Below are 27,371 nucleotides of genomic sequence, written 5' to 3'. Positions count from 1 at the left end.
TGCCACTTTTCCTGCTGAAGAAGGGGAGAACCAAAACACAAACTTAATCTCTAGCAGGGTATCTCTCTATATAATTTTAGCCAACGTTCGACAACTGCTCCTTAAGAAAACGGTATAACTTTCTCAACACAATTTAGTGACTAATTAGTTATAACATGAAAGACTTCTTTACCAAAAACATACCCAAGGGCTCTTTGTAAAAATGCAAACACCGATGGGACACAATGAAAGAATCATAGGCCTTGAATGGGTGAGTCTTTTATGAGCACCTTTACGAATGAAAAAATTGAGACCTGAAGAGTCCATTTGATTGAGACTGACAAAAAAAAACTTTACTTTCACCCAATGGGATCTGTGTAGCTATAAAAAGAAGGAGGACTTTCTATGAGCTGAAATGGAAAGCTCTTCAAGATGTAATATTAAGTTAAAAAATAAAAGTACAAGCTGATCAATCTTTACTTCTCTAAGAGAGGAGCAGCCAGTGATAGACTATGAAGCACACGCACCATCTATGAAGTATTTGTGCCAAAAAGTCAAACCTGAAACTAATCAAACCTCTAGAACTTTCTTTTACTTTCTTTTCTTTAAAAGAGGAACAATTTAAGCATGACCCCAAAGAAGTAAACAGACAAACCTGGAATGTGAAACATTCCACAGGACAGCTGGTTTGTACAGCCAGTCAGTGGCAGAGGAGAAAAGTGGGAGGACTGTCTTGAATTAAAAGACACTTAAGAGACCTAAAAAAACAACCTAATAAATGTGGGGACCTTGTTTGGGTCTGCATTCAAACAAACCGATTGTAAAAAAGCATTTGTGAGATAATCACTGAAATTTGATTATGGACTAAAGTATTAGATATTGCTAAGACATCATTATTAACTTTGTTAGGTGTGATAATGGTATTATGTTTTTGTAGCAAAATGTTAATTTTTTTTTTTTAAGATGCACGCTGAAGTCTGTTAAGGTGAAATGACCTGATGTCTGGGATTTGCTTTAAAATATTTCATCAAAGAAAAAGTTAAAAACAGAAGGTAGAAGTGAAGTAGATGTGGAAAAATTTGATAATTTCTGAATCTTTGCATTGGGAAGTTGAAGGTTCATTGTACTATTGTCTCTACTTTGTATATACTGGAAATTTTTGATGGCAAAATATTAAGAAGAAAAGCAAGGTGCATAAAGTATATATGGCATGCTATTTTGTCTAAGAAAATAGGGAATAAGAATATATATTTTTATTTTCTTGTGTTTGCATTGGAAGTATACACAAGAAACTAGTGGTTAGAATGGTTAGCAGTTAGCGAAAATGGGATAGACAGGAAGGGGTGTGAGCAAGGCTTCTTAATATATATGTCTTATATTGCTTTACTTCTTGAACCATTCAATGTATTATCTAATTTTTTTTTTTTAATAAACAAGTAATAAAAGTTAAACCATGAGAATGTTCCAAAAGAGCCCTCTACACACAGAAACCACAGGAAAGGGTTAGAGTAAATCGCTAGGTTCCTTCATGTCTAAACTTTAATAAATTAATAAGTTGCTGGTATTTTAGAAGGCTGGTCCCAGTAGCAATTCTAGAGATAGAAAACAGAGCAATAATTTTAAACATATGTAAACACAAATCAAAACCACAAAAGCTGAGGGTAGAGCTTTTAAGAGCCTTGCACGAGGTCATGCTGTTGGGAAATATAAGAATGGAGTCTTTAACCCAAATACAGCTTCTGAGCCCTCACCCCATTTTTAGTCCATTCTACTTTATGTTTGAATATAGGCATGTGTGGGTTGTCATAGCTATGTGAATGGACATATTGACGGCAAACATTTAATCCAAGAAACATAGTTTGTAGTGAGAGTTTAGAGCCTAGGGGACTTGTGTTCTCATTTGAAACCACCAGTTGAGTGCCTTTGGGCAGATCAGTCTTCCTGGGTCTCAGTTTCCCTGTCTATAAAATGAGGAAATTGTTTATGATCTCTTGGATAACTGCCAGCTCTGTGATGCTATCAAAGTATACACATTGAACAAGTTGGATATGTGTATTAAGTGCCATTTGTTTACACTGAACAAGTCAGATATTTATATTAAATGCATTTAATGGCATAAAGGTGAGTGAGAAGGAAACTCATGAAGGGAAGAAATAGAGAAAGATAGTGGGGATTTCAGAAACAACTCAGTCTATGAGCTTATTTCCCTTTTGGAAAGAAGCTTTGGCTTTTAAGATATCTGAACAAAAGTCACTTCCCCAGTCCTGAGACTGTTTGGATCTGAGACATCTCAGTGATGGATGGTATGGCTGGAACTCAACACTTTCTGACAGTTCATGCCTGCAGTCCCCTATGGTAGGTTGAGAGGGGACACCTCTTTTGCATGATATAAAAAAGAATATTGAGGTCCCCTCAGTTCCACCCAAAGTAGGGGAAGAGAAACTTTTAAAGGGGAAAGTGTCTTTCCTAAATTGAAGAATTAGAATTTTCAGGTCAAGCTCAGGACATTAGAGCAGGAAGTAGCACATATATAACGTAATTTTCTTATTTTATAAATGGGGAAAGTGAGGCCCAAGTAAGGTTTTGTGATACAGCCTAATATGCGTTAGAATAAGCACAAGAATTTAGGCTCATGATTGGAGTAGAAAGGGTCCACAAATGTGAGGATAAGGGATATGTCATTCATTGCTGTGTTGTCTAGTTCCAGTCCAGTGCCTGACACATGGTAAACCAAAAAACCAAACCAGTTGCCATTAAGTCAATGCCAGCTCATAGTGACTCTATAGGACAGTCCTGTAGGGTTTCCAAGCCTGGAAACCTTTACAGAAGCAGACTGCCACATCTTTCTCCCACAGAGTGGCTGGTGGGGTTCCAACTGCTGACCTTTTGGTTAGCAGCCAAATACTTAAACTTTGTGCCATCAAGGCTACTTTGACTTATGGTCAAAACCAAAAAACTAAACCCATTGCAGTCAGCGCGCGTAAACTTTGGTCACGTGTCTGACTGATTGACTCCCTTGACTGATGATACATGAATGATACACCTGTACTTTGTGCTCCCTGGAAACTAGCTGGACCCATATGTGGTCCATTTCAGACAGATATTAGAAGGCTCTCTCTACTTGCTGTGATGGAATAACACTTTTCTTCCACTTTGTTGATTCTATCAGGACCCTTACAGGATGCATGTGGTGAAGCATGACATAAAACTGGGGTTTCCTTTGAGGTGATAGAGGACTTGGCAGCATTAATGTAGAAATCATCAGTAGACAATCTCTCACGTGATCTCGTGGAGTAGAGAGACAGTTGAAGGAAGTACCCAGTTCAACTGGAGAATTTAAAGCTGCGCCTAAACAGAGCTGTCTTCAGTTTTTCTTCTGTGGAACTCATGTTTTCAAATCTATCCTTCATCTGTGTCCTGCTAGTGCTGCTGCTACTTACAAGTAAGTCTGGGCATGGACTTTCATAATTGGATCGTGGCGTGGTACAGGGTGCAAGACAGAGATATGAGGATAGTTATCGTAATGTTTTAATAACAAAAATTTGGAAAGCAGCCTAAATGTCCACCAGTGAGGGAGTGGGTGAATGGATTGTACTATAAATACATTTATATACATGATATAAACAGTGAGGCTGACCAGAATTACTGGTATGAAATGTCTCTAATTATAACATTAATTGGAAAAAGCAAGGAGCAGAATAATGTGTAGATCAGCCTTCTATTAGTATGTGTGAAGGACACATGAACCCTTGTTAATGTGTAGGAGTCCCTGGGTGTTGCAAATGGTTAAAGCAGTCACTGCTAACTGAAAAGTTGGAGGTTTGAGTTCTTCCAGACTTGAAAATCACTTGGCTAAATAAAAACCTTGTGTACCTAAAGCTACTCGCAGGATGTTTCGAGGTTTAACATTAATTCCTACTCTGAAAAATTCCCGTTTTGAGGTTTTTTTTTTAATGCCTTTTTTAAATTCCTGTTTTGAGGTTTAGCATTAATTCTTTTTGCCTTAGAAGAAAGGCATGGTGATCTACTTCTGAAAAATCAGCCACTGAATACCTTATGGACAATTCCACTCTTATACCTGTGGGATCACCATGAGTAAGAATCGACTCAATGGCAACTCGTTGTTAATGTATAAACTCTAGAAAAAGAGCTAGAAATGGGAAAGGCTGTAGGGAGTCCTTTCATTGTTCACCTTTTATACTATTTGAACATTTTGTCATGTACATGTGGCGGAGTGGTTAAGAGCTTGGCTGCTAACCAAAAGGTTGGCAGTTCACATCTACCAGCTGCCCTTTAGAAACTCCACGGAGCAGCTCTACTCTGTCCTATAGGGTTGCTATAAGTCAGAATTGACTCCACGGCAACGGTTTTTGTTTTGTTTTATGTATTACTTTAAAAAAAAAAAAAAAAGGAATTAATGCTAAGCCTCGAAACAGCCTATGAACGGTTTCAGATACACAAGCTTTTTATTCACCCAAGTGTTTTTATTCGCTGTGTGCCTGGTGCTGAGCAATGAAGAGATGATAGCTGCGCTTCCTTGATGAACAGATAAGTAGCCAAGACGGATGACCTTTTCCTGGCCGACAGTGACCCATTTTCTGATCTCTTCTTCTATCAGCCCTTTGCTCTGGTGTTCACAGGACTGGACCACAGTTGCCTGTGTGGTTCTCAAACTGTGAATCTGCAACCAGCAGCAACACCTGGGAACTTACTAGAAATGCAAATTTTCAGGCCCCACCCCAGACCAACTGCATCAGGAACTTTAGGGGTGCAGCCCAGCAATCTGCATTTTCCTGAGGCTTCCTGATGATTCTGATGCCCCCTTAGTCTGAGAATCACTGCCATAGGGAATCATCTTCCAAACAGCATGGTTTCCTCTTTGTTGTGTAAGCATTGCTCTCAGTTTTCCTGAAGTGAACCTCACCTCACTCATTGCCTGGGTCTTGCTCTCCCTGCTCTTTCTTTACCCAGGGTCTTTGGAAGGGGCATACATAGTCGAAGTGGGTCAGAATGCCCTTTTGCCCTGCAACTACTCTCCAACAGCCTCAGTAAATCATGTGCCTGTGTGCTGGGGCCAGGGATCCTGTCCCATGTTGCAATGCCACCTAACAGTGCTCAGCACTGATGGAAGTCATGTCAACTACCGGAAATCGAACAGATACCAGCTAAAGGGATATTTACACACAGGAGATGTGTCCCTGACCATAGAGAATGTGACTTCAGCAGACAGTGGGACCTACTGCTGCCGGATACAATTCCCAGGCCTAATGAATGACGAAAAATTAACCCTGGAGTTGGTGATCACACCAGGTGAGTGGGCCTTTGTAGGCCTTCTTTATGCTTAAGATTCACCTGTGGGTCACATTGACTATATTGCCTGGACCCCTCTGACCTCTGCCTTAATTATAGCCTCTGGGGATGGACCACCAAGACCTAAACTTTAGCAAGCCCTACCAGTGATGTCCAGCTGTGTTTAATACCCTCCATCTATTTTGAAGCCTACTGATAGGATCTATATGGAATGAGAAGAAACATCTAAACCAATGGTTGGAGCCCCTGATTGCTTGGTAGAAACACCTGGGGAAATTTTAACAGACACAGGTGTTTGGTCTCTTCCACAAGCCAGAGAAAAACATATCTCTGGAGGTAGAGCCTGAGCACTGGTATTTCATAAAGTCTACCCTAGGAGGTGATTCTAGTGTGATGCCAGGGCTGAGAAGCATTGGACTGTGTATGTGCACGTGTGTGTAAGTTTTAAGATTTGTAGAGCATGTACTTTGTGGCCAAACTGAGCTGGGTTCAAGTCCAACTTTGCCTCTAACTAGCTGAGTAATCGTGAGAAAGTTAAAATCTGACCTCCTTCTCTGTAAAAAAATAAGAGCAGTAATACATGCCTTCTAGACCATAGAAAGTCTGTATAAATGAGATAATGCTTTATGCAAAGCACTTTACTGAGTGTGGTCATTAGTGCAGCTATTAGTATTGTGATGAACAATTAGACTGCTAATGATGGCTGCAGCTTCCCTCTGTCAAGCATTTTACGTGTGTGATGTATTCTCACCGAAGGTGCCCACGTAGGTTCAGAAGTTGAGGGTGAGTTTCTGTTGATGTGTTGTGTTTCATGTTTTTTTCTGCTGCCCTTTTGATCCCCTGAAACAAGCTCTCTGCTCTCAGAGGAGCCTCGTCCTTATGTTGCTTTCTCACATTAGCCAAGGTCACCACTGCTCGGACCCCTCGGAAGGAATTTACCACAATCTTGCCAAGGATGTTCACCACCAAGGGTGCTCGCTCAGGTAATTATATACTGGGTTTAGGAGGAAGCCTTTAGCCAGTTATTGAGTTCAGAGGATTTTAAATAAGGGAAAAAGCAGAAAAAACAGTTTAAGGGTGGAAGCATGTATGTTCCTGTGCACCTGAGACAGAAATGAAGTGTGTTTGAGGTGAAGGAGGTGGTGGAACAAACCTGTGCTGAGAAAAGGAAACCTGGGTTATGGTTCTGGATTAGCCACAAACAGGGGTGGACTACTCAATAAACAAGGTAAGCACAGGCTTACTTGTGCTTACTTACTAATCTGTAGTGAACAGTTTCACGGTTTTTCACCTCATTGAAGGTTCTGCTTGTAGGTATGGCTAGCGCCTGTCCCAACCCCACAGCACCTTCCTACAGATTCAAGGCCTCTTTTCAAGTTTACAGTCCCTGACAAGGGTGGATTACCCAGTAAGTAAGGTAAACACGGCCTTATCTGTGCATATTTACTAATCCGTAGTAAACAATTTCACATGGTTGTCACCATATGTGTACATGCTTACTGACTATGTGAACATTTTCACATGCTCATGAAATTATTCACTACAGATTAGTGAGAATGCACAAGTAAGGCCGTGCTTACCTTGCTTATTGGGTAATCCGCCCCTGGCCACAGACTATCTATGTGACTTGTGGCAAGGCATTTCACTTCTCTGGATTTCAGTTTCCACTTCTGTACAGGGAATGGGTTCAGAGGCTGTTGATTTTATGACCCAAGTGAAATTTTCCACCCACCAAAAATAATTTTGGTGATCTATATATTCTGCCAAATAAGTAAAAAGAAAAACCAACCTATTTTTTTAAATTTTTATTGTGCTTTAAGTGAAAGCTTACAAATCAAGTCAGTCTCTCATACAAAAATTTATATACACCTTGCTATGTTTTTTTTATATACTCCTAGTTGTTCTCCCCCTAATGAGACAGCACAATCCTTCCCTCCACTCTCTATTTTCATGTCCGTTTGGCCAGCTTCTGACCCCCTCTCCCCTCTCATTGCCCCTCCAGACAGGAGCTGCCCACATAGTCTTATGTGTCTACTTGATCCAAGAAGCTCACTCTTCACCAATTATCATTTTTTATCCCATAGTCCAGTCCAATCCCTGTCTGAAGAGTTGGCTTTGGGAACGGTTCCTGTCTTGGGCTAACAGAAGGTCTGGGAACCATGATCTCCAGGGTCCTTCTAGTCTCAATCAAACCATTAAGTCTGGTCTTTTTACGAGAATTTGGGGATCTGCATGGTACTGCTCTCCTGCTCCCTCAAGGGTTCTCTGTTGTATTCCCTGTCAGGGCAGTCATCAGTTATAGCTGGACACCATCTAGAAAAACCAACCTTTTATTTAGCTTATACTCGACTACTAACCTAAAGGTTGGCGGTTCAAAACTACCTAGTGGCCCTGTGGAAAGAAGGCCTAGCAATATGCTTCCATAAAGATTACAGCCAAAAAAATAAATAAATAAACGAAAAAACCCTATGGAGAAGTTCTACTCTGTAACGCATGGGGTCACCATAAATCAGAATCAACTCGATGACAATGGATTTGGTTTTGGCATCTAGCTTGCCATCATTCCATTAAGAAAAAAAAAAAAAAAGATTGTTTATTTTTAATTAAATAAACAATCTAATAAAAAAGCTCATTACATTGTCATCATTTTTCTGATTTACCCCTGGACCAATGATGCTTTATCATGAATGCACTCCATGGACCAGCCTTTGGAGACTGCTAGGTTGCAGTGGGTGATTTCTAGGATCCCTTCTAACTGGAATAAAACCTATTAGCTTTCTTGGATTTCAACCTGAGAAGGAGCAGCTAAATTTTTCATTTAATTCAGCAAGGGGTTTCCTGTCCAGTTCTGGAAGAGAAAATAGGGCAGAAAGAGCAGACTGCGGGTCACATTCATCAAGGAGGTTAATCTCAAGTATTTTCTGTCAGAGTCTTGGTCTCTTCTAAACTCCCTGGAGCTTCACCTTTTGTTTGTCAAAATGAGGTTAATAATAAGTCCCACCTCTTAAGATTTCTGTGAGACTTAAATAAGAAAGTGTGTCTAAAATACGTAGCCCAGGATCTGATCACAGTAAATACTCAGTATATGTTAGTCATTATCATTAATATCATCAGTAAAAATCAAGAGGCAGAATGGGATTGCAGTTAAGTACTTCAGTGACAGGCAGAATGGATATTAATTTTAGCTCTTCTTCTAGCTGTGTGAATTCAGGGAAGTTGCTCAAGCTCTGTGAGATTCAGTTTTCTCATCTCTGCAATGAGAGTAATTACAGTGCCTACTTAGAGGGCTATTGTAAGATGAAAAGTGATAATGCATATTAAGCACTCAGCGTAATAACTGGCCCATAGAAAACATTCAAATATTAGTTTTTATTATCACAGTTATTAATTAACCTTAGCTTAGAGTTCAATCTTTGGTTGTTCTTTAGTGTTTGGTAGCCAACATCTCTTATGCAATTAGTAAATATGGTAGAAACTGATGATCACCCACATTGTGGACTAATTAAATCATACCCCAAAAACCAAACCCATTGCTGTCAAGTTGATTCTGACTCATGACGGCCCCATGTGTTACAGAGTAGAACTTCTCCATAGCGTTTTCAAGGTCGTAATCTTAGGGTTTTTTTTAGCGGGTAATCTTAACAGAAGCAGATTGCCAGGCCTTTCTTCAGCGCAATCTCTGGGTGGGTTTGAACTGTCAATGGTTAGGTTAGTAGTCAAGTACAAATCATTTGCACCACGTAGGGAACATTAACCAAGTTATCAAACCCCAACCCATTGTTATCGAGTTGATTCCGACTCATAGCCAACCTTGCAGGACAAGGTAAATCTGCTCCATGGGGTTTCCAAGGCTGTAAATCTTTATGGAAGCAGACTGCCACATCTTTGTCCTGAGGAGCAGCTGGTGGGTTGGAACCACTGACTTTTGATTAGCAGCCAAGCACTTTAACCTCTGCACTATCATGGTTCCTGGTCATAGCAGATGCTTATTGTATGTCCTTGCTATATTTTAGAGAATGTTACAGCCATAGCCCTAGAAGGGACTTCAAGAATCATTTAGTTCCACTTGGCCTGTGCTTCAAGTTCTTTATAACATCACCACCAAGTGGGCACTCACTGTATACTCACATACCTCCTGTGATGGTGAGTTCACGTCCTCACAAGGCAGTGTATTTCCTTATTAGACAAATAGCCGTCCAGACCTTGAACAGAAGTTTCTCTCCCTTTAGTTTTTATTTGTTAGTTCTTTTTCTCTAGGACAACAAGGATGGGGCCATCTCTTGCATCAAGAAATATAGGCAAAATATGGAACCTCTGAACTTTTCAAGGTCCTGAGAATATGTCTGAAACCAGAAGAAAACAAAACAAAACATACGGGGCGGGGGGGGAGGGGGCGGGGGAAGGCAATGGCTCCAAAATAGGTAAATAAAATGAAAAATTGAAATTAATGAATATTTAAAAACATGTCTGTAATATGTAACGTATCAATTAGTCACCTACAAGTTAAGTCTTACATATATTCCTTTTATTTAATGTGGGATGTGGGTGCATTTGATATGTTTGATATGAAGTGGAGTGCCCCTTAAAAAGTAAGAGTTCCATGGACCTTGGAAGTTCTTAAACACAGAACAAGTGCACTCCCTCTTCCACCTAAAGGAGGGAGAATGGGTTGTGGGTAAGTTCTCAGCTCTGCAATTGGACCTGGTTTGAATCCCAGCTTTGCTAGTTAATAGCTGTGTGATCTTGGGAAAGTACCTCTGAGACTCAGCTTCTTCATCTAAAAAGGGGAAATATAATAGCCCTGCATGTTGTGGTGAGGAGTAGATGACAGTTTGCATGTAAAGCACTAAGTACTATGTCTGGCACATAATAAGTGCTGACTGGATGGTAACTATTAAGTTTATCTGCTTTTGAGACCTTCGTATCCCGCCTCCACCTCAGCCAAGTCTTGTGTTCTTAAGAAAAAACATTGTACCATCTTCCAACTGTCCCACCCATCTTGTTTGATGGGCAAATCTATGTGAAAATAAGTTGTTATAACCCAGCAGTATCTATTTTACTGATCACTTTCACAGCAAAATGAAGTAAAAAAAAAGAAAAAAAAGTCAGTCTTACCATTGGGAACAAGAAAAATAATTACAGGGAAAGAAAATTCATGTGAAGTTTCATGTTTAATAAGCAGTTCCCCAATGTGGTTTTTATACATAAATTCACTTTGGGTAATAAGAGTGAACGTAAGTGGAAGCTAAACTTTTAGCTTTTTTTTTTTTTAATAAATTAATCTTAAGCAGAGACTGTGTGTTTGTAATATTAAGATAATCTCTTGAACCACTGCTTAGTCACACTCTTTGCACATATTAAAGGGTTTAGACTTTTAGGTCTCCAAAAGGTGACTCTGACATTTAAGTGGTTTCAGAGTTGACGCAGCCAGAAAAATGAGTAAGCGTGGTTCATTTCCCCACAGTTGACACCCTATTTATTTATTTTTTATCCTATTTATTTTTGGAGTGAAGCCCTGGGGTACTAACAGCTTTGCTGCTAACCAAAAAGTTCAAGGTTCGAGTCCACCAGAGGCACCTTGGAAGAAAGGCCTAGCAGGTTACTTCCCAAAAAATCAGCCATCAAGAACCCTGTGGAGCACAGTTTACTCTGACACACATGGGGTTGCTATGAGTTGGAGTCATCTTGATGGCAACTGGTTTTTATTTTTGAAATGCAATGACCATGAGGTCAGTGTCTGTGCCCATCTCTGTACCTGGCATAGAGTGAGGGCTTAGTATGTGTTCATTGGATGGATGAGCAGGTGAGTGAATGAAAAGAGAAGATGGTGAGTTGTAGTTGAGCCACGGCCACCTTCTTAGTAGTAGTGACAATGGATGATACTCAGGTGATGGCTATTGAAGGCAGTAGAGTTATTAGCGTGTGCTTAGTGCCATGTGGACCTAAACTGGAATGTCTTCTGTCATTCACTAAATTGTGTGACCTTGGGTCAGTCACTTAACTTCGCTAATTCTCAGCTTCTTAATCTGTGTAATGGGGACAATACTCTCTATTTTCGGATAGTTGTTTTGGATATTAATGAGATACTTCTCTTAAAAAGTGTAGCAAAATGTCTGTCTCATGGTATATTGTAGTTGTAATTATTACTATCATTTTCATTTTTTTAGGCAATAAAATACCCTGCCTTCCTTCTAAAGAGACCACGTTAAACCTTTTTCAAATTAATTTTGGTTTTCTCTCAAAGTCTAATTAGAATATAATGCCTGAGCATTGTCAGGGTTTTTGGATTTGTGTTAGAGCCCTGTGGACAAAACAAACCATGTAGTTACAAATAGACCTATCTTAAAGTCATCTGTAAGTGTTCAGTAAATTTTGTTTGGTCTCCTAGTTTATTGTGAAGAGTATAGAGTGGCTGTGTTCTCTGTATCTGGAGGGTTATAGGCATCTTTAAGGTGTTTATTTTTTTCAAATCAAGATAGAAGAAAACATTCTTCACTATTCTATTAGCTATTTCTCCTTTTTATTTGCAGCAGAGACACAGACATGGGAAACCCACCATGATTGTAATCAAACAGTAAGTAGCTCCCCCAACACCCTGAATTTGTGAGCTAACGTCGTGCTCATCTTAGAGAAAACTACGGCTTTAACTTTCCTTTCTAAACACCCTCTCCTTGTGGAAGTCCCTTAACCTCCCTGACCTCCATGTTCCTCAACTGTAAAATGTTGATGATATCAGTTCTAACTACATAGTGTTGTTCAAGAAGGGAATGAGCTGTTGATGCCTTAAAGTACCTGCAAAAGGGCCTGGTACATGATAAGTGCTAAAGAGCCAAAAAAGAAGAAGAAGCATTATCGTTTTGTCCCTTTTTCCAAATTTTAGCAGCCTTGTACCACTGTGAAGGATTCAAAGATTTACCAACTCCCTACAATATGTTTCTTCCTGCTTCCATTGCAACCCTAATGAGTATGCCTGCGAGAAAGATGATTTTTTAAAAATTTTGTTTATGTAAGGCAAGACAACAGTGAGGAATATTCCAAGCCAAAATTTATATATCTAGTTATAAATAAAGCAATACTTCAATTAACTGCAATTTGCATGTACCCTACTCTTAGGTAAAAAAGGAAAACTACTAGAAAGCAAGCTCGCAGTCATGACTTAAAAGTTCTTTGAGGACGTATCCAGGAGTCGGCATTTATTTCACTCAGTTTTCTGTTCACGTATTCACAACCAGCATTCAGCATTTTGTGTGTTTATCTTTCCGCTTCTTTAGATCAAGGACTGTCTCAAGCATTGCCCACAATACTTAATATACAATACTTTGCATATAGCATTTCCACAGTAAATGTGTATGAATGTATGGAAGATTTAATTTCCTTGATGACTATGTTTTAAAAGGTTTTATGATTATTGGTTCTAAAGAAGGAACATGAGCTGATAGTTTTGAAACCAAAGGAATTTCTAAGTGACTCTGAGTTATCAGAAAACCAAATTAGTTAGAGCGATAGCAGTAACAGGTACCATTGACAGAGCATTGATCATGATAACAGGCCCTGTGCTAAGGACTTTATTTTTTTGTCACTTAATTCTCATAATAACTTTACGAAGTCATTCAGCTCTTGGTGACAGAGCTGGGATTTGAACCCAAAATGGTCTCGCTGCAAAATCCTGGTTCTGAGAAAATAGGGATTTTACTGCAGGACATCATATTTAGACCATGCTGAGGAACGCTTGAATGAATACTGCTCCACTCTAGAGCCTATTTTTGTTGCGGAGGCAGTGGTGGTGATGTGGGGCGGGGTGGAGGGGGGGAGTCCAGTTACTAAGAGCACCTTCTCCTTCCACAGTGCAGAAGGGCATATTTTATTTCCTTCCTCACTCCAAAGATTAGGCTAATCTCTTTGGGATGGTTTGAGGCTTTTCTAAAAGGGAGCAGATTAAGAGTGGTTTCAAGGTCCCTGCAATCCTGTGGTGCCATGAAAGGGATGGTTCAATTCACAAGTCATATGGCTGGCTGAGTACGTACCTGATTTCTGGTCATTTACTGCTTAAATTCTGTTTGTGTTTCCATAGCAAAAATTCTCATTGGCTAATGAGTTTCATGACTCTGCAGTGACCACACGAATAGCTGTCTACATTGGAGTAGGGATCTCTGCTGGGCTGGCTCTTGTCCTCATCATTTATGCTTTAATTCTCCAATGTAAGTTGTCAGAAGTTGCTTTTCTCTCCCTCTAGTAAGTAACTGTTCATGTAGTAACCAACACAAATCTAAGCAGAAATAGAAGTTTGTATTTATACCTAAAGGTGATTGGACTAAATACTCTTAGAAAAGGAAAGAAAACCGTTGCTATCAATTCGATTCTGACTCATAGCTACCCTATAGGACATAGTAGAACTGCCCCATAGGGTTTCCAAGGCTGTAATCTTTATGAGAGCAGATTACCACATCTTTCTCCTGCAGAGCAGCTGGTGGGTTCCAACCACTGACCTTTCGGTTAACAGCTGAACACTTTAACCACTGTGCCGCCAGGGCTCCTTCCTTAGGTAGTATTATTAGCCCCAGTTTTCGGCAGAGGCAAGTAAAGTTAGAGAGAGTAAATGGCTTTTACAAGGTTCCTGGGTCAGTGAAGTGGCAGAGCCAGAATTCAAATCTAGGCAGTCTGATTTCAATACCTGTTTTATTATCTTTTATGAACCCCGCCCCCCCCCCCCCAAAACCAAACCTGTTGCCATCGAGTTGATTCTGACTCATAGCGACCCTATAGGACAGGGTAGAACTGTCCTTATGGTTTCCAAGGAGCACCTGGTAGATTCATACTGCTGACCTTTTGGTTAGCAGCTGCAGCTCTTAACCACTACACAACCAGGGCTTCCTTTTAAGAAAAGTAACCTCTTTAATTCATGAATATGCCTAAGTTTATTAGGAAACACAACAAAATCCATATCTGTGCATTTTCCTATCGTACCTGTTTCTCAGGCATAGCACCTTAGAGAGGGGTAGCAAGTCCCTTTAACCCTGGGCCACGGCCAGGGTTAATATTTGTGTTTTTGTCCATAATGGCAGTCAACTCACACTCTTTTTTCTAAGTTACTTATCTATTCATGTATAACCTATGTCTAATAAACTGAATATTTAAAGTGTATACAATCTACTGAATTTCAACCGATGATTACACCCATGAAACCATCACCGCAATCAAGATCCTAACGCTTCAGTCACTTCAAGAGCCTCCCTTTTGTGGTTGTGATATATTGTCTTCTCTTTGAGGGCAGAGACCAAGGCCTTGTATTCCTAGGGCTTAGTAAATTATTGCATCCTTTCTTAATAGTATGCAAACACACTTTGTGTAGGGTACCCAGAACTGAGGGGTTCCTGAGATGTGGGACTCCTAGTGCTAAAACCACAACAGCCCAGGGCAAACCAGGAGGAGCTGGTCGCTCTACTTGTGGTCTGAAGCAGCCAAGCACTTTTACAAGTTATTATCTCATTAATTCCTCGTAACTGCCATATGAGATCGATAATATTATTCTAATTTACTGAATGGAGAACTAAGATGCTGAGAAGGAACTTGCCCAAAGTCACACAGCGAGTTCATGAACACAGAATTTTAACCCAGGGTTATTCTGGTCCTTACCATTGATATTCTGCCATTATTGATAATTGGATTGTTGAAAAAAAGAAACTGCCTTGCCCACACTTACCTGGGTTTACCTAGAGATAGGGAGTCCCTTGGTGGTGCAGTTGGTTTAGTACTGGACTACTATCCAAAAGGCTGGCAGTTCAAACCCACCCAGAGGCACCTTGGAAGAAAGGCCTGGGGATTGGCTTTTGAAAAGCAGTGGTGTCATTGAGGGGTGTGGGGATGTGTACCACACTGAGTGATACGGTCAAGGGGATGACACCAAAATGTCTTTCTATAAAATTTTTGTGCAGCGTTTCAGCAGAAATTTATTATTTTTAATAAAAATATCCCTGTAGTTAGCTATAACAAAAAAAACATTTTTTGTAAGCCCAGCTTACATGTATCGCTATACCTACAAGCCTAAAACTCTATGCTAATTACTTTTTGAGCTTTCTAATGCACTGGGTTAATGTGCTCTGGTCAGAGCTGTCCTTATTACCCAATTACAATGACACTTTGAATCATGCGGTTTCATCTGCACACTCTACAAGCACACGTTGTTTTCTTTGCTGCCAGTGTTTTTATAGTTGCTGATTTTGTCAAGTTTTCTGGTGTTTTAGCTATACAGTTGCGGTAATTACTATTTGTGAACCTATATCCATAAGTTTTTTTGAGAACTAGGTAGTAATTAAAGGAAAAGAAGGAGCGATAAACGGAAATTATATACAAGTAACATTAGCACAAAAAACATTATTAAGGATTCTGTATGGGCTAGTATGGGAGGAGGTCCATGGAGGGGGGTGATACCATGAGTTACCGCACTAGGTGACACCAACCCTAGTGACGCCACTGCCTAAAGGTCATATCCTTGAAAACCCTATGGAGTGCAGTTCTTCTATTCAGCACACGTGAGGGCTCTGTGGGTCAGAATTGACTCGGCAGCAACTAGTTTATTTTTTAACCTAGAGATAGCAGTAGAATTTGTCGATTAATCATATGAATATGAAGTCTAGGGATCGTTCAGAAGTAATGATGACACTCACTACCTTCTTGAGTTCTGCCAATGCATGGACATTAGGGGCCATCCTAGTTTGTGTAAGGGAGTTTGAAGAGAAAATAACAGGGAGTGGGAAAAATATAAGGCTTTGCATGTATATTACTACAAAAACATTTCTAATTAGAAGAACAGATGGGGACATCATGTTTAATTTACAATCTTTTCCTTGGAAGTTGCTGGAGAAAATCTTACAGGCAAGGTGACAGGTTTTTAAATCATGACCTTAAAAAGCACAAATTGGCACTCAGTAATGCCCAGGAATCCTACTATGACTTTCCAGTATACTCTCTGAGATGACCATCCGTAAAAATATCTCCCTATAATTCAATCCTTCTTTCCCGTCTCTCAACTGATAAAGTATCCAAGGCCTATCCCATCTCCTATCTTTAGTCAGGACTTTATCCTTCCTTTTATCCCTGTATGGATTGAATTGTGTCCCCCAAAAGAATGTGTTGTAAATCCTAACCCCTATACCTGTGATTATAGTGCCATTTGGGAATGGGTTTTCTTTGTTATGTTAATGATACAGTAGTAGTGTAAGGTGTGTCTTAAATCAGTCACCTGAGGTATGAAAGAGCAAATTAAGCAAGCAAGCACAGATGGGGGGAAATAGATTCCATGCCATGTAAGATCTCCAAGGAACCAAGAAACAGAAATTGAAAAGAGACAAAGACCTTCTTCTCTCAGAGCCAACAGAGAGAGGAAGCCTTCTTCTAGAGTCAGCACCCTGAATTCAGACTTCTAGCTTCTTAAACTGTGAGAAAATAAAATTCTATTTGGTGAAGCCACCCTCTTGTGGTATTTCTGCTATAGCAGCACTAGGTAACTAAGATAATCTCTTTCTCCTGAATTGTCTATCTGTCCCTTTCTATTGGGTCTTTCCCTTAGCATAAAAACATGTTCGATCTACACATCCTTTCCAGCTTCTTCCATTTCTCTGCTCTCTTTCACAGGCATATTTCTTGAATGACTTGTCTCTACTCACGTTCCTGTACTCTTCAACCCTCCATCACCTAGCTTCTGATCCAGCTTCCCTGAAGCACCTTGGAAGTATTTCTACTCAAGATCACCAATAATCTCCGTTTTGCCAAATCTAATGGACACTTCTGTCTTCATTATAGTCACTCTTTCAATAATATCCTACCAAGCTGACTCCACTCATTCTAGTAAGCCTAGAAACCCTCCTCTCCTATTTCTTTGGCCACTCCTTTTTAGTCATCTTTGCTGTTTCCTCTTCTGCTTGACATCTAGATGTTGAGATTCCCCAGGGATGGGTCTTTTCCATTCTCTGCACCTTCTAGTTTATGACATATATCCTCATGGATTTAAATGTCACCTTTAATTTCTCTCTTCACCTCTGATTTAGGAAATAATATTGGAGTCATTATTTCCTATCCTTGAGCATAGAGAATGTGACCCAGCTGGAGTTGGGCTCACAAGAGCTCAACAGCACTCACGAGAACATATCAACTGAGCCCTGAGATAAAGACAATTGGATAATCTTGGAAAATATCTTTTAGGGAACCTTTCACATATAAGCCAGAACACAAAAGAATTTCTACTCTTTATCATTTTCTATTGGCATTTAGTGAATAGAATTTTGTTGGACCAACGAAGACCCTCCTGACTGTTAGTGAAACCTGTACCAATGATCATGAAGAAAGACAATTCAAAATGTAGAAATACAGCTTCTGTGAAAAGGTGGAGCTTTCAATGGTTTTGACCATTTGTAACGTTAATATATACCGATGACTCTGTAAACTTCCTTGGACTTGGATAGACATGCCTGTGGCAGGATGCTTGTCTGTTTTCCCATTCTTGCTTATTCTGTAATATTCTCTGAACTTGGACAGACATGTCTGTGACAGCATGCTTGTTCATTTTCCCATTCTTGTTTATTCTGTAATGTTCCTTGGATTCAGGCAGACATGGCTGTGAAATGTGCTTGTCTGTTTTCCCATTCTTGTTTACTCTGCAGACATTAGCTCTGGCAGCATGCTTGTCCACTTCTCAACTTTTGTCTTTTTGAATATATGCCAAATAAAACTTTCTTTTTGCTTTACTAAACTTCGCGATATTTTTTCCCCTACAACACCTCTTAGAGTGTTGATACTGCTTATCCAACTGTCTGGCTGACATCTCCATTTAGATGTATCACACATTTACTATGTCCAAAATTAAGCTTTGGATTCTATAATTAACCTTCCTACAACCTAACCTCTCCCTCTTTGGTCTTCTGCATTACAGTAAGTGCCACCACCATCATGTGATTGCTAAAGACAGAAAGCCAGATCATCCTGAATCCTCTCTTTTCTCACTAGGACCACACAACCCAGCTTTAATTCCTGGAAAGTCTTCCTCCAAAATATACCTAAAATCTATTCACTATTCTATGCCTCTTCCAGCCACTACCTTACTCCAAGGCACCATCATCTCTTCCTAACTTATCTTCTTTATTTATTCTTGCTTCTTATCTATTCTCAAAATAGCAGCAATTTCTTAAAACACAAATCATAACTTTATCCTTCAATGGTTTTCTATTAGCCTTTGAATGAAATCTAAACTCTTGACAATGACTTAGAAGCATCTAGCCTCATCTAGTTCTGAGACCTTATGTTGGGCCACTCCCTTCCTCCCACCAAGTACTCACCAAGCTCTTTATCAAGGGTTCTGTCTACTTGGAATATTTCCCTGGCTCTTTACTTGGCTGACTGATTCTCTTCCTTCATAACTGAGTGTAAAGGGCACCTCTCTGAGAGTTCTTGCCTGACACACTCTATGACCAGTGCCTTGTTAGTTTCCTTCATATCACACCACATTATAAAGTTAGTTTTTCTACTTACTGTTTTTTAAATTATTTAAAAAAAATTATGTCTCCTTCACTAGAACACAAGCTTCAAGAAGTCAGGGTTTATAATTCACCTTTGCGTTCCTGGTGCCTAGTAAACTGCCAGATACATGATAAAAGAAACCAAACCCATTGCCGTCAAGTCAATTCTGGCTCACAGTGACCCTAAAGGACAGAGTAGAACTGCCCCATAGGGTTTCCAAGGAACGCCTAGAACTGCCAACCTTTATGGTTAGCAGACTTAGCTCTTAACCACTATACCACTGGGGTTTCCAGACACATAATAGATGCTCCATAATACTTGTTGAATAAGAAAAATGCACCTTTATTACCCTCTTGCATGGTCCACGTAATACACCAAGACACACATTGGGAGTTAGATTTCATTCAATCCGAGGTGAGACCAGATTTCCCAAAACAACTCTTCCTTCTAGTGAGTCCATTTTATTTATCTCTTATTTACTTTATGAAAGCATTTTTATTGATTTTCTTCCCCCTTTTACCTAGGGTATTCTCATAAGAAAGAGAAGTTACAGAACTCAAGGTAAGGATAATGGGGTGGGATGGGGAAATGTGGGCATCTTGGAGGCTCCTGCTCTAATATGGCTTTGATCTTTGCTCTGAGAAGTCCTGCCTTGGGGCTTTGAGATCTAAGTTTATACAGTACTTTTTTGCCTAGACTTGGATTACGAAATGTAATATATCAGCATACTCTGATTACTTCCTGATCCTTCTAACTTTTTCAGTTCTAAAGTAAAACAAAACAAAACAAAACACAATGATCTGTTGCTGTTTAGTCGATTCTAACTCATAGCAACCTTATAGGACGGTTAGAACTGTCCCATAGGGTTCCTGAGGAGTGGCTGGTGAATTCAATCTGCCAATCTTTTGGTTAGCAGCCATAGCTCTTAATCACTGCGCCACCAGTTCCAAAGTTAGGGTATAGACTTTATCCCCCCATTAATAGGAAATGTTTACTTCTCTCTATATTGTTTTTTGTCTGTTTGTTTTTTTAAATGAACTGAACTTTCTACTTACTGAGCACCTACCATATCCAGACATTGGGGTTACCTAGTGCAGTGAACAAGAAACACAGAAGCTACTCCCAGGGCATTTACAGCCCAGCCCAGGTGCTCTCAATGCTGGTTGCCTATCAGAATCATCTGCGACATGTAATATTGTGAAGAAGGGCCCATCCCAGAGCAATTAAATCAGACCCTTCTGGGGATAAGGCTCCGGCTAGATGTTTTACTAAAAGCTCTTCAGGTGATTCCAATGTGCAGCCAGGGTTGAGAACTATTGGTCTATTATATTCCTGTCTTCAGTCTCCATTCCTGACTATATACATATATATGGGCACACACACATCCATTGCAAATAGACATAGCTTTCATAATTTTTACTAGATCTTAGTGACATTTGGTACATAGGTAGAATGCAGTATATCTCAAAAAAAAAATGAATGTCCACTGAATGCTATCTAAACCACTAATAATTTTAAAATTTTCAACTAAGGAAAATGCCTTATGAAGACAAAATAGTCTGCATTAAAAAAGTCAAATAATTGATGGTTTCAGATTATCCATGTCAGTATTCCTTATTAGAGCAGAAACACTGGTATATACTAATATTCATAGGTAATATTTTAATAATAAAAATGTAATAACAAAAATTATTTGACTAATGTTCATCTTTATAAATTGTAAACTACAGAAAATTAGGAATTTGTCTGATGTATTGACTGTATCCATCAGCATGGAGCCTGATACATATTTGATGATTAAATGAATCAGTGCCCCCCACAGCAGCCCTGTGAAGTGGATCTCTTATTATTCCCATTTTACAGATTAGGACCTTGAGGCACAAAGCATAGTAATATGCAACTTCTGTGGGATTTTTGTGTGCTTTGTTCACTGCTGTATCTCCAGCTGCCTATGACAGGGGAATAAGTCTTGAATGAATGAATAAAAATATTCATATTTCTTGACAGAATGAAAATATTTCTTGAATGAATAAATTAAAAAAAAATCTAACTTATCCAAGGTCATATGATTGGTAAGTGACGGAGTCACAAACTCAAGTCTTATCGGATCCATAGCATATTCCTTTCTTTTGTTTTTCATTTTGGAATTGTCCAAGCCCGCAGAAGAATTGAAATAACAGTGCAAGGAACAATGGAATCCTTCGCCTAAACTCACCATTCAACATTTTGAAACAGTTGCTTTACCCGTTTCTGTATTTATCTACATAATTCTTTTCTGAACCATTTGTAAGGAAGTTGCAGACATCTTAACCCTTCACCGAAACACTTCAACCTGCATATTCTAGGAATAAGGATATTCACTTAGATAACACAATACCATTTCCATACCTAAGAAAATTAACATTCGTTCAAATTTCCTTGGTTGTTCCTCAAATCATTTTATTACTATTTGATGATTTCCTCCCTCCCTTCAGTCAGAATCCAGTCAAGGATCACCTGCTGCATTTGATTGTTCTGTATCTTCAGCAAAGCCTATTTTCTAATTCTCTCAAGTTGCCTCAGGAATTGCTCACTGAACTGCAATATTCCATTCCACAGCCTCATCTCTATGGCTAGCCTCCCTCCCTCAGGGTTAGTAAATGCAGTAGCAGCGGGGATGCACTCAGAGGAAAACATCTACACCATTGAGGAGAATGTTTATGAAATGGAGGATTCAAATGAATACTACTGCTACATCAGCGATTGGCAGCGGCCCTGACAACCCTGGGTTGTCACCTTTCAAGTCTTTGGAATCTCGTGCCATCGGATCCGACCACTTCATTTTTGTGCTCATGGTTGTCTTTCTCAAAAACTATGAAATCTGGCAGCTGACTGGGTTTTAGAGGTACTGTCCAAGTTCACAGAAGAGTTTCCTTATTTTCTAAAGGTAATTGGCTCACATGGGTATTGGACTACACTGAACTTGGATGGACACTTCATTACCCAACCCAGGGGCAGCTAATAAAGAGGAGTTAGAGCAGGAATGGGCTCTTGTATGAATTTAAAAAATAAAAACATGCTGTAGAGTAGATTCTTACTCCTAGTGACCCTGTAGGACAGAGTAGGACTATTCCATAGAGTTTCTTAGGCTGTAATATTTATGGGAGCAGATTGCCAGATCTTTTCTCCTCTTCTCTGGTTGGTTCGAACTGCTGACCTTTTGGTTAGCAGCCAAGTGCTTAACCATTGCACCACCACGCCTCTTTTGGCTGTCTTTTCAGCCATATTCCAAGCAAATGTGTTTATAAGAGATAATCTGAGTGGGGGTATTTGGAGCTAGTCGCTTTACGGTGTGTTGGGACCCTGAATGAGAATCACTATTTAAGCAGAAGATACACATCTTGTTGGTTGCTTGTTGGGTTACTTGTTTTCCCCCTTATTGTTATTTTTTTAAATTTTTTATTTGGAAAGGAGTTTAGATTTGTAGGAGAGTTGCTGAGATAGCACAGAGAGTTCCTGTTTACCCCTTACCCAGTTTCCTCTAATATTAACAGCTAGCATAACCATGCTACATTTATCAAAACTGAAAAAGGAACATTGGTACAGTACTATTAGCTAAACAATAGACTTTACTTGGATTCCCATTATTCAACTTTAAACTTTGGAATTAAATGCTTTTTTGAAAAACACAGAAGTGTTTAAGTTAGAGCTGAAAGTACCATTTCTTCTCCTCCCCATCCAACCCTTCTCCCTAATTCCACTCCCCGAGAGTAATCGGTATTACATCCTTCTAGACCAGCACCATCCTAAAGAAATACAATAAAATTTAAAACTGTCTAGTAGTCACATTTAAAACAGTAAAAAGAAACAGTAAGATTAATTTTAATAATGTATTTAACTGAGTACATCTAAAGGATTATCATTTGAACATGGAATAAATATAAAAATTATTAATGAGAAAGCTTACTTTTTTTTGTTCTACGTCTTAAAAGTTCAGTGTGAATTTTATATTTCTAGCATACCTCAATTCTGAGTAGCTATATTTTAAGTGCTCAACAGCCATGTATGGGTAGTGGCCCTAGTATTAGACAGCATAGTTCTAGGCCATTCTCTGTACTTTTTCACCCACACACACATTGTTACTTACTTTCCCCCCCACTATTTATAGAAGGACATTGGTTCATGTCAGAATATAGGAAATAAAACCCCTTTTTAAAAAAAAAAAAAAAAAAAGTTGGCACTTTGAATCCACCAGCCGCTTCTTGGAAACCCTATAGTGCAGTTCTACTCTGTCCTTAGGGTTGCTATGAGTTGGAATCAACTCCATGGCAACAGGTTTGGTTTTGATTGTTCTACTGAGTAGAACAATCGTGCATAATTTGTTGAACCACTTCTGCAGATAGATATTTAGGGTTGTTTTTCCCATTTCAAACTTCTGTGCATTTGTGAGCTTCCAGAGCATGGAGCTCTAGGTATGGGGTTGCTGTGTCAAAGAGTATGATCCTGTCTGAAGTAACATGGCTAAAAAACAATAATATATATTTTTAAACAAATATGCCAGTAAGTGTATAGCTAAATGTGTACTATCTTTTTCAAGGCAGTCATTTTAGAAAACTAAATTTTTTATTCCACCAATATTCTTTTAACTCAGTATACTAAAAAAAAAATTTTTTTAATTTAAGAACCAGCGTAAGCTAAAATCCCAGTTCAAATGACTCTCATAGCCTTGTTCCTTTGTAACCAAACTATAATTCACTCACTCATTCATCTCTTTCTATCCATCCATCCATGCATCCGTGCATCCTTCCTTCTAAGAAATAGCTTCCTAACTGGTATCCCCCGATTCTAATTTTGTTTTCCTAATAGTTCCTTCAGCTCATAGAAGCCTAAGTATTTTTAAAAAAAAAAAAAAATCAATCAGATCACATTGTGCCATTATTTAAAATCTTTCCATAGCTCCCATGGAATTGGACTTCTGACTTGCCAACTTCTCCGTGTTCTCCCTGTTCCAGCTGCACTGACCTCCGTTCTGTTTCTAGAGCAGATCAAGTTCTTTCTGGTTTCAGTGCCTTTTCAATGGCTGTTCCCTATGCTTGGAACACTTCTCTCTGACTGTTTGCAGAGCTGCCTCATTCTTATCTTTCAGTTGCCAGCATAAACGTCACCTAAGAGCTTTCCCCAACCACCCTACCTAAATTTGCCTCCTGTCCATCATCAGTCCAGTTTATTTCTTTCACAGAATTTGTAGCAATCTGAAATTCTTTTGTTTACATTTTTGTAACCTGTCTTCTCTGACCCCCAACTAGAAAGTATACTCTTTCTTTCATGTTGTATCCCAGGGACCTAGTATAATACCTGACACGTTGTAGGTGCTAAATAAGCATTTGTAGACTGACTGAATGACAGAGTATATGCCTGCTACTATATTGCAAATTCAAGCTGAGGTACTGCACCACAGACACAAAGATTCATAAGTTTTTCCTTCGAGAAAGTCAGAGTCAGCACAACTGGACTAAACCAAAAGCAAAGAAGTTTCCGGAATAAACTGAATGCTTCAAAGGCCAGCGTAGGAAGGGCGGGGGTTTGGGAACCATAGTTTCAGGGGACATCTTAGTTAATTGGCATAATAAAATCTATTAAGAAAAAATTCTGTACCCCACTTTGGAGAGTGGCGTCTGGGATCTTAAACGTTAGCAAGCGGCCATCTAAGATGCATCAATTGGTCTCAACCCACCTGGATCAAAGGAGAATGAAGAACACCAAGGACACAAGGTAATTACAAGCCCAAGAGACAGAAAGGGCCACATAAACCAGAGACTACATCAGCCTGAGACCAGAAGAGCTAGATGGTACCGGGCTACAACCTATGACTGCCCTGATAGGGAACACAACAGAGAACCCCTGGAGGAGTAGGAGAGCAGTGGGATGCAGACCCCAAATTCTCATAAAAAGACCAGACTTAATGGTCTGACTGAGACTAGAAGGACCCCGGTGGTCATGGCCCCCAAACCATCTGTTGGCCCAGGACAGGAACCATTCCCAAAGCCAACTCTTCAGACATGGATTGGACTGGACAATGGGCTCGAGAGGGATGCTGGTGAGGAGTGAGCTTCTTGGATCAGGTGGACTCTTGAGAGTACGTTGGCATCTCCTGCCTGGAGGGAGATGAGAGGGTGGAGGGGTTTAGAAGCTGGCGAAGTGGACACGAAAAGAGAGAGTGGAGGGAGGGAGTGGGCTGTCTCATTAGGGAGAGAGCAATTGGGATCATGTAGCAAGGTATATAAAAGTTTTTGTGTCAGAGTCTAACAGGGCAGCCTGATGTTACTATAGCATACTAGATCCTGGATGATACAGAAAATGATCTTTCAGTGATGTCTGTATTTTTTTTTTTTTTCTGGGAAATACTAATCCCTAGCTTTACCACCTACTTAATTTAGGTCTGTATAAAATTCCAAGTGTCTTATAAGGTAAAGATAACCTGGCACACAGCAGACACTCAATAAATATTAATTTGATGAATGCATGACATGTCACAGGTGACATAAATTCTAACAGCGGTTCCCAAAATAAGTAGATAGTGGCCCAATATATTTCCTACTTTGTAGAAAAATCTATGTTTTGCAGGGTAAGCTCTTGAGTGTTCATTAGAGCATTACTTCATAATCTTCCATTCTTCCTGATGCTTGGTGATGTCCAAACAAAACTGTAAGCAACTTAAGTTGCTTTCTTTCTCTCTGTCTTCCTCAAATAAAGAATAGGCCATGAAAAATATATCACATAAATGTAAAAGAACTTCCAATTTTATAAGGATGCAAAGTTTTGGGACTTGCTTGTTTGATTTTTTTTTTTCGTTTTTAGTTAAAACATTTTACATACGTTACACAAGCAGTACATTGATACATTCTTGTGAAATACTTAAGTGATACATAAATATATAGCCCCAAATGACCTTAGTTTTTTTTTTTTCCCAGGCTACCTCTCTACCAAGGAACCCTGGGGGTGCAGTGGTTAAGTGCTTAGCTGCCAACCTAAAGGTTGGCAGTTCGAGCCCACCAGGAGCTCCGCAGGAGAAAGATGTGGCAGCCTGCTTCCGTAAAGATTACAGCCTTGGAAACCCTATGGGGAAGTTCTACTCTGTCCTACTGGGTTGCTATGAATTGGAATTGACTCGATGGCAATGGCTTTGTTTTTTTTGTTGTTTACCTCTCTACCAATTGTTGCTGTTAGGTGCCATTGAGTCAGTGGCACCTCATGTGACAGAGGAGAACTGCCCCATAGGGTTGTCTAAGCTGTAATCTTTATGGGAGCAGATCACCGAGTCTTTCTCCCACAAAGCCACTGGATGGGTCTGAACCACCAGCCTTTCAATTAACAACCGAGTACTTAACCATTGCACTACCAGAGCTCCTTCTTCTCTACAAGAGAAATTCTTTTTCTATGATTTTCCCCTATAGATATATATGCATATATGTATGTTGTCATTTTGTTAATAGTGTTTTTATAAAAATGGGTTCCTATGAAATATGTTGTCTTGTAAATTTGTTTTTTCACTTCATGTTTCTTGGGAATATTTTCATGTCAGAGTGTCCCAATAAAAGGTTGGCATTCTTTAACCATGTATTTTGTTTATAAGCAGAATTGACAGACTTTGAAGACACAATACGCGCCACCAACACCAAGGGTTTCAACAGAGCTCAGAGTACATGTTGTGTAGTTGCTACTAAACCAAAACACCAAACTTACTGCTTTCCGAGTCGATTCCAACTCTTAGCGACCCTGTAGGACAGAGTAGAACTCTCTCATAGGGTTTCCAAGGAGCACCTGGTAGATTCGAACTGCCAGCGTTTTGGTTAGCAGCCATAGCTCTTAACCACTACACCACCAGGGTTTCCACAGTTGCTACTAGTACAGGCAAATTCGACTTGGAGCCCAGGCTCTGCAGCGCTCTTGTTTTGGGAGCACACAGAGTCCTTTTGAAGACTCGCCTACACCCATCTGGTAAAAGCCAGGTGCTGATAAGTCTCGGATCCACCCATCTTCCAGAAAATAGATGTGGGGGAAATGTCTCACATTCCTGTGGTCATGAAGCAGGGTACATCTGGTTAAAAGTTACAGTTGGGTCCCCAAAAAGTTCATGATGTTGTCGTCAATGTTTTTAAGTAGACAATGTCCATTGCTTTGGCTTCAGGGGGAAAAAAAAAGCCCTCATAATTTCTTAGGAAACATTCTGCTTTACATAAGGTAGGATCCTTTAGCTGTGTGAACAAAAACTAGTGCACACACTCTGTCTTCTGACATCCCGGTCATACACAACTTCAAAACCCTGGCTATTTCAGATGACGTGTTATTAACATCTGAAAGGTGCATGTAAATTACATATTGGGGCACAGTGTAGTTCTACTTCATTCTATTCAAAGGTGGCAGCTTGTTTTCCTAAACTTGCTGAGGGCAGAGGCTGAAGGTTTGTTTCATTTGCTCAACATGGAGGTACTTAATAAATATTTGTCGAGATAGTATTTATTGAGTGGCAAGAACTGTGGGCCAGGAATAGTCAAACCCAGCTTTGGCTTCTGCCTCTGCCCCCGAGTGATGTC

The 27,371-nt window shown here is 39.7% G+C and overlaps 1 protein-coding gene across 3 annotated transcripts; it reads left to right on the top strand.

Moving 5' to 3' along the window:
* Positions 1-2,085: 2,085 nt before the first annotated feature.
* Positions 2,086-23,012, top strand: LOC100674011 (hepatitis A virus cellular receptor 2). Of its 3 annotated transcripts, none has more exons than XM_064278757.1 (7): positions 2,086-3,421; positions 5,167-5,289; positions 6,189-6,272; positions 11,820-11,863; positions 13,361-13,487; positions 19,323-19,359; positions 21,397-23,012. In XM_064278757.1, exons 1-7 carry the CDS (start codon positions 3,367-3,369, stop codon positions 21,554-21,556), a joined length of 630 nt encoding a protein of 209 aa, XP_064134827.1. In that variant the 5' UTR covers positions 2,086-3,366; the 3' UTR covers positions 21,557-23,012. The 3 variants fall into 3 exon arrangements, with proteins under 3 accessions (XP_064134827.1, XP_023406764.2, XP_064134822.1); XM_023550996.2 differs by having other exon boundaries at positions 2,129-3,421; positions 4,951-5,289; XM_064278752.1 differs by lacking the exon at positions 21,397-23,012 and adding an exon at positions 20,955-21,390 and having other exon boundaries at positions 2,129-3,421; positions 4,951-5,289.
* Positions 23,013-27,371: the final 4,359 nt, after the last annotated feature.

The sequence above is a fragment of the Loxodonta africana genome, chromosome 2 (assembly GCF_030014295.1).
Source record: "Loxodonta africana isolate mLoxAfr1 chromosome 2, mLoxAfr1.hap2, whole genome shotgun sequence".
Classification (NCBI taxonomy): domain Eukaryota; kingdom Metazoa; phylum Chordata; class Mammalia; order Proboscidea; family Elephantidae; genus Loxodonta; species Loxodonta africana.
Note: the sequence above shows the minus strand (reverse complement) of the source record. Positions and strands in the feature narration are given on the sequence as shown.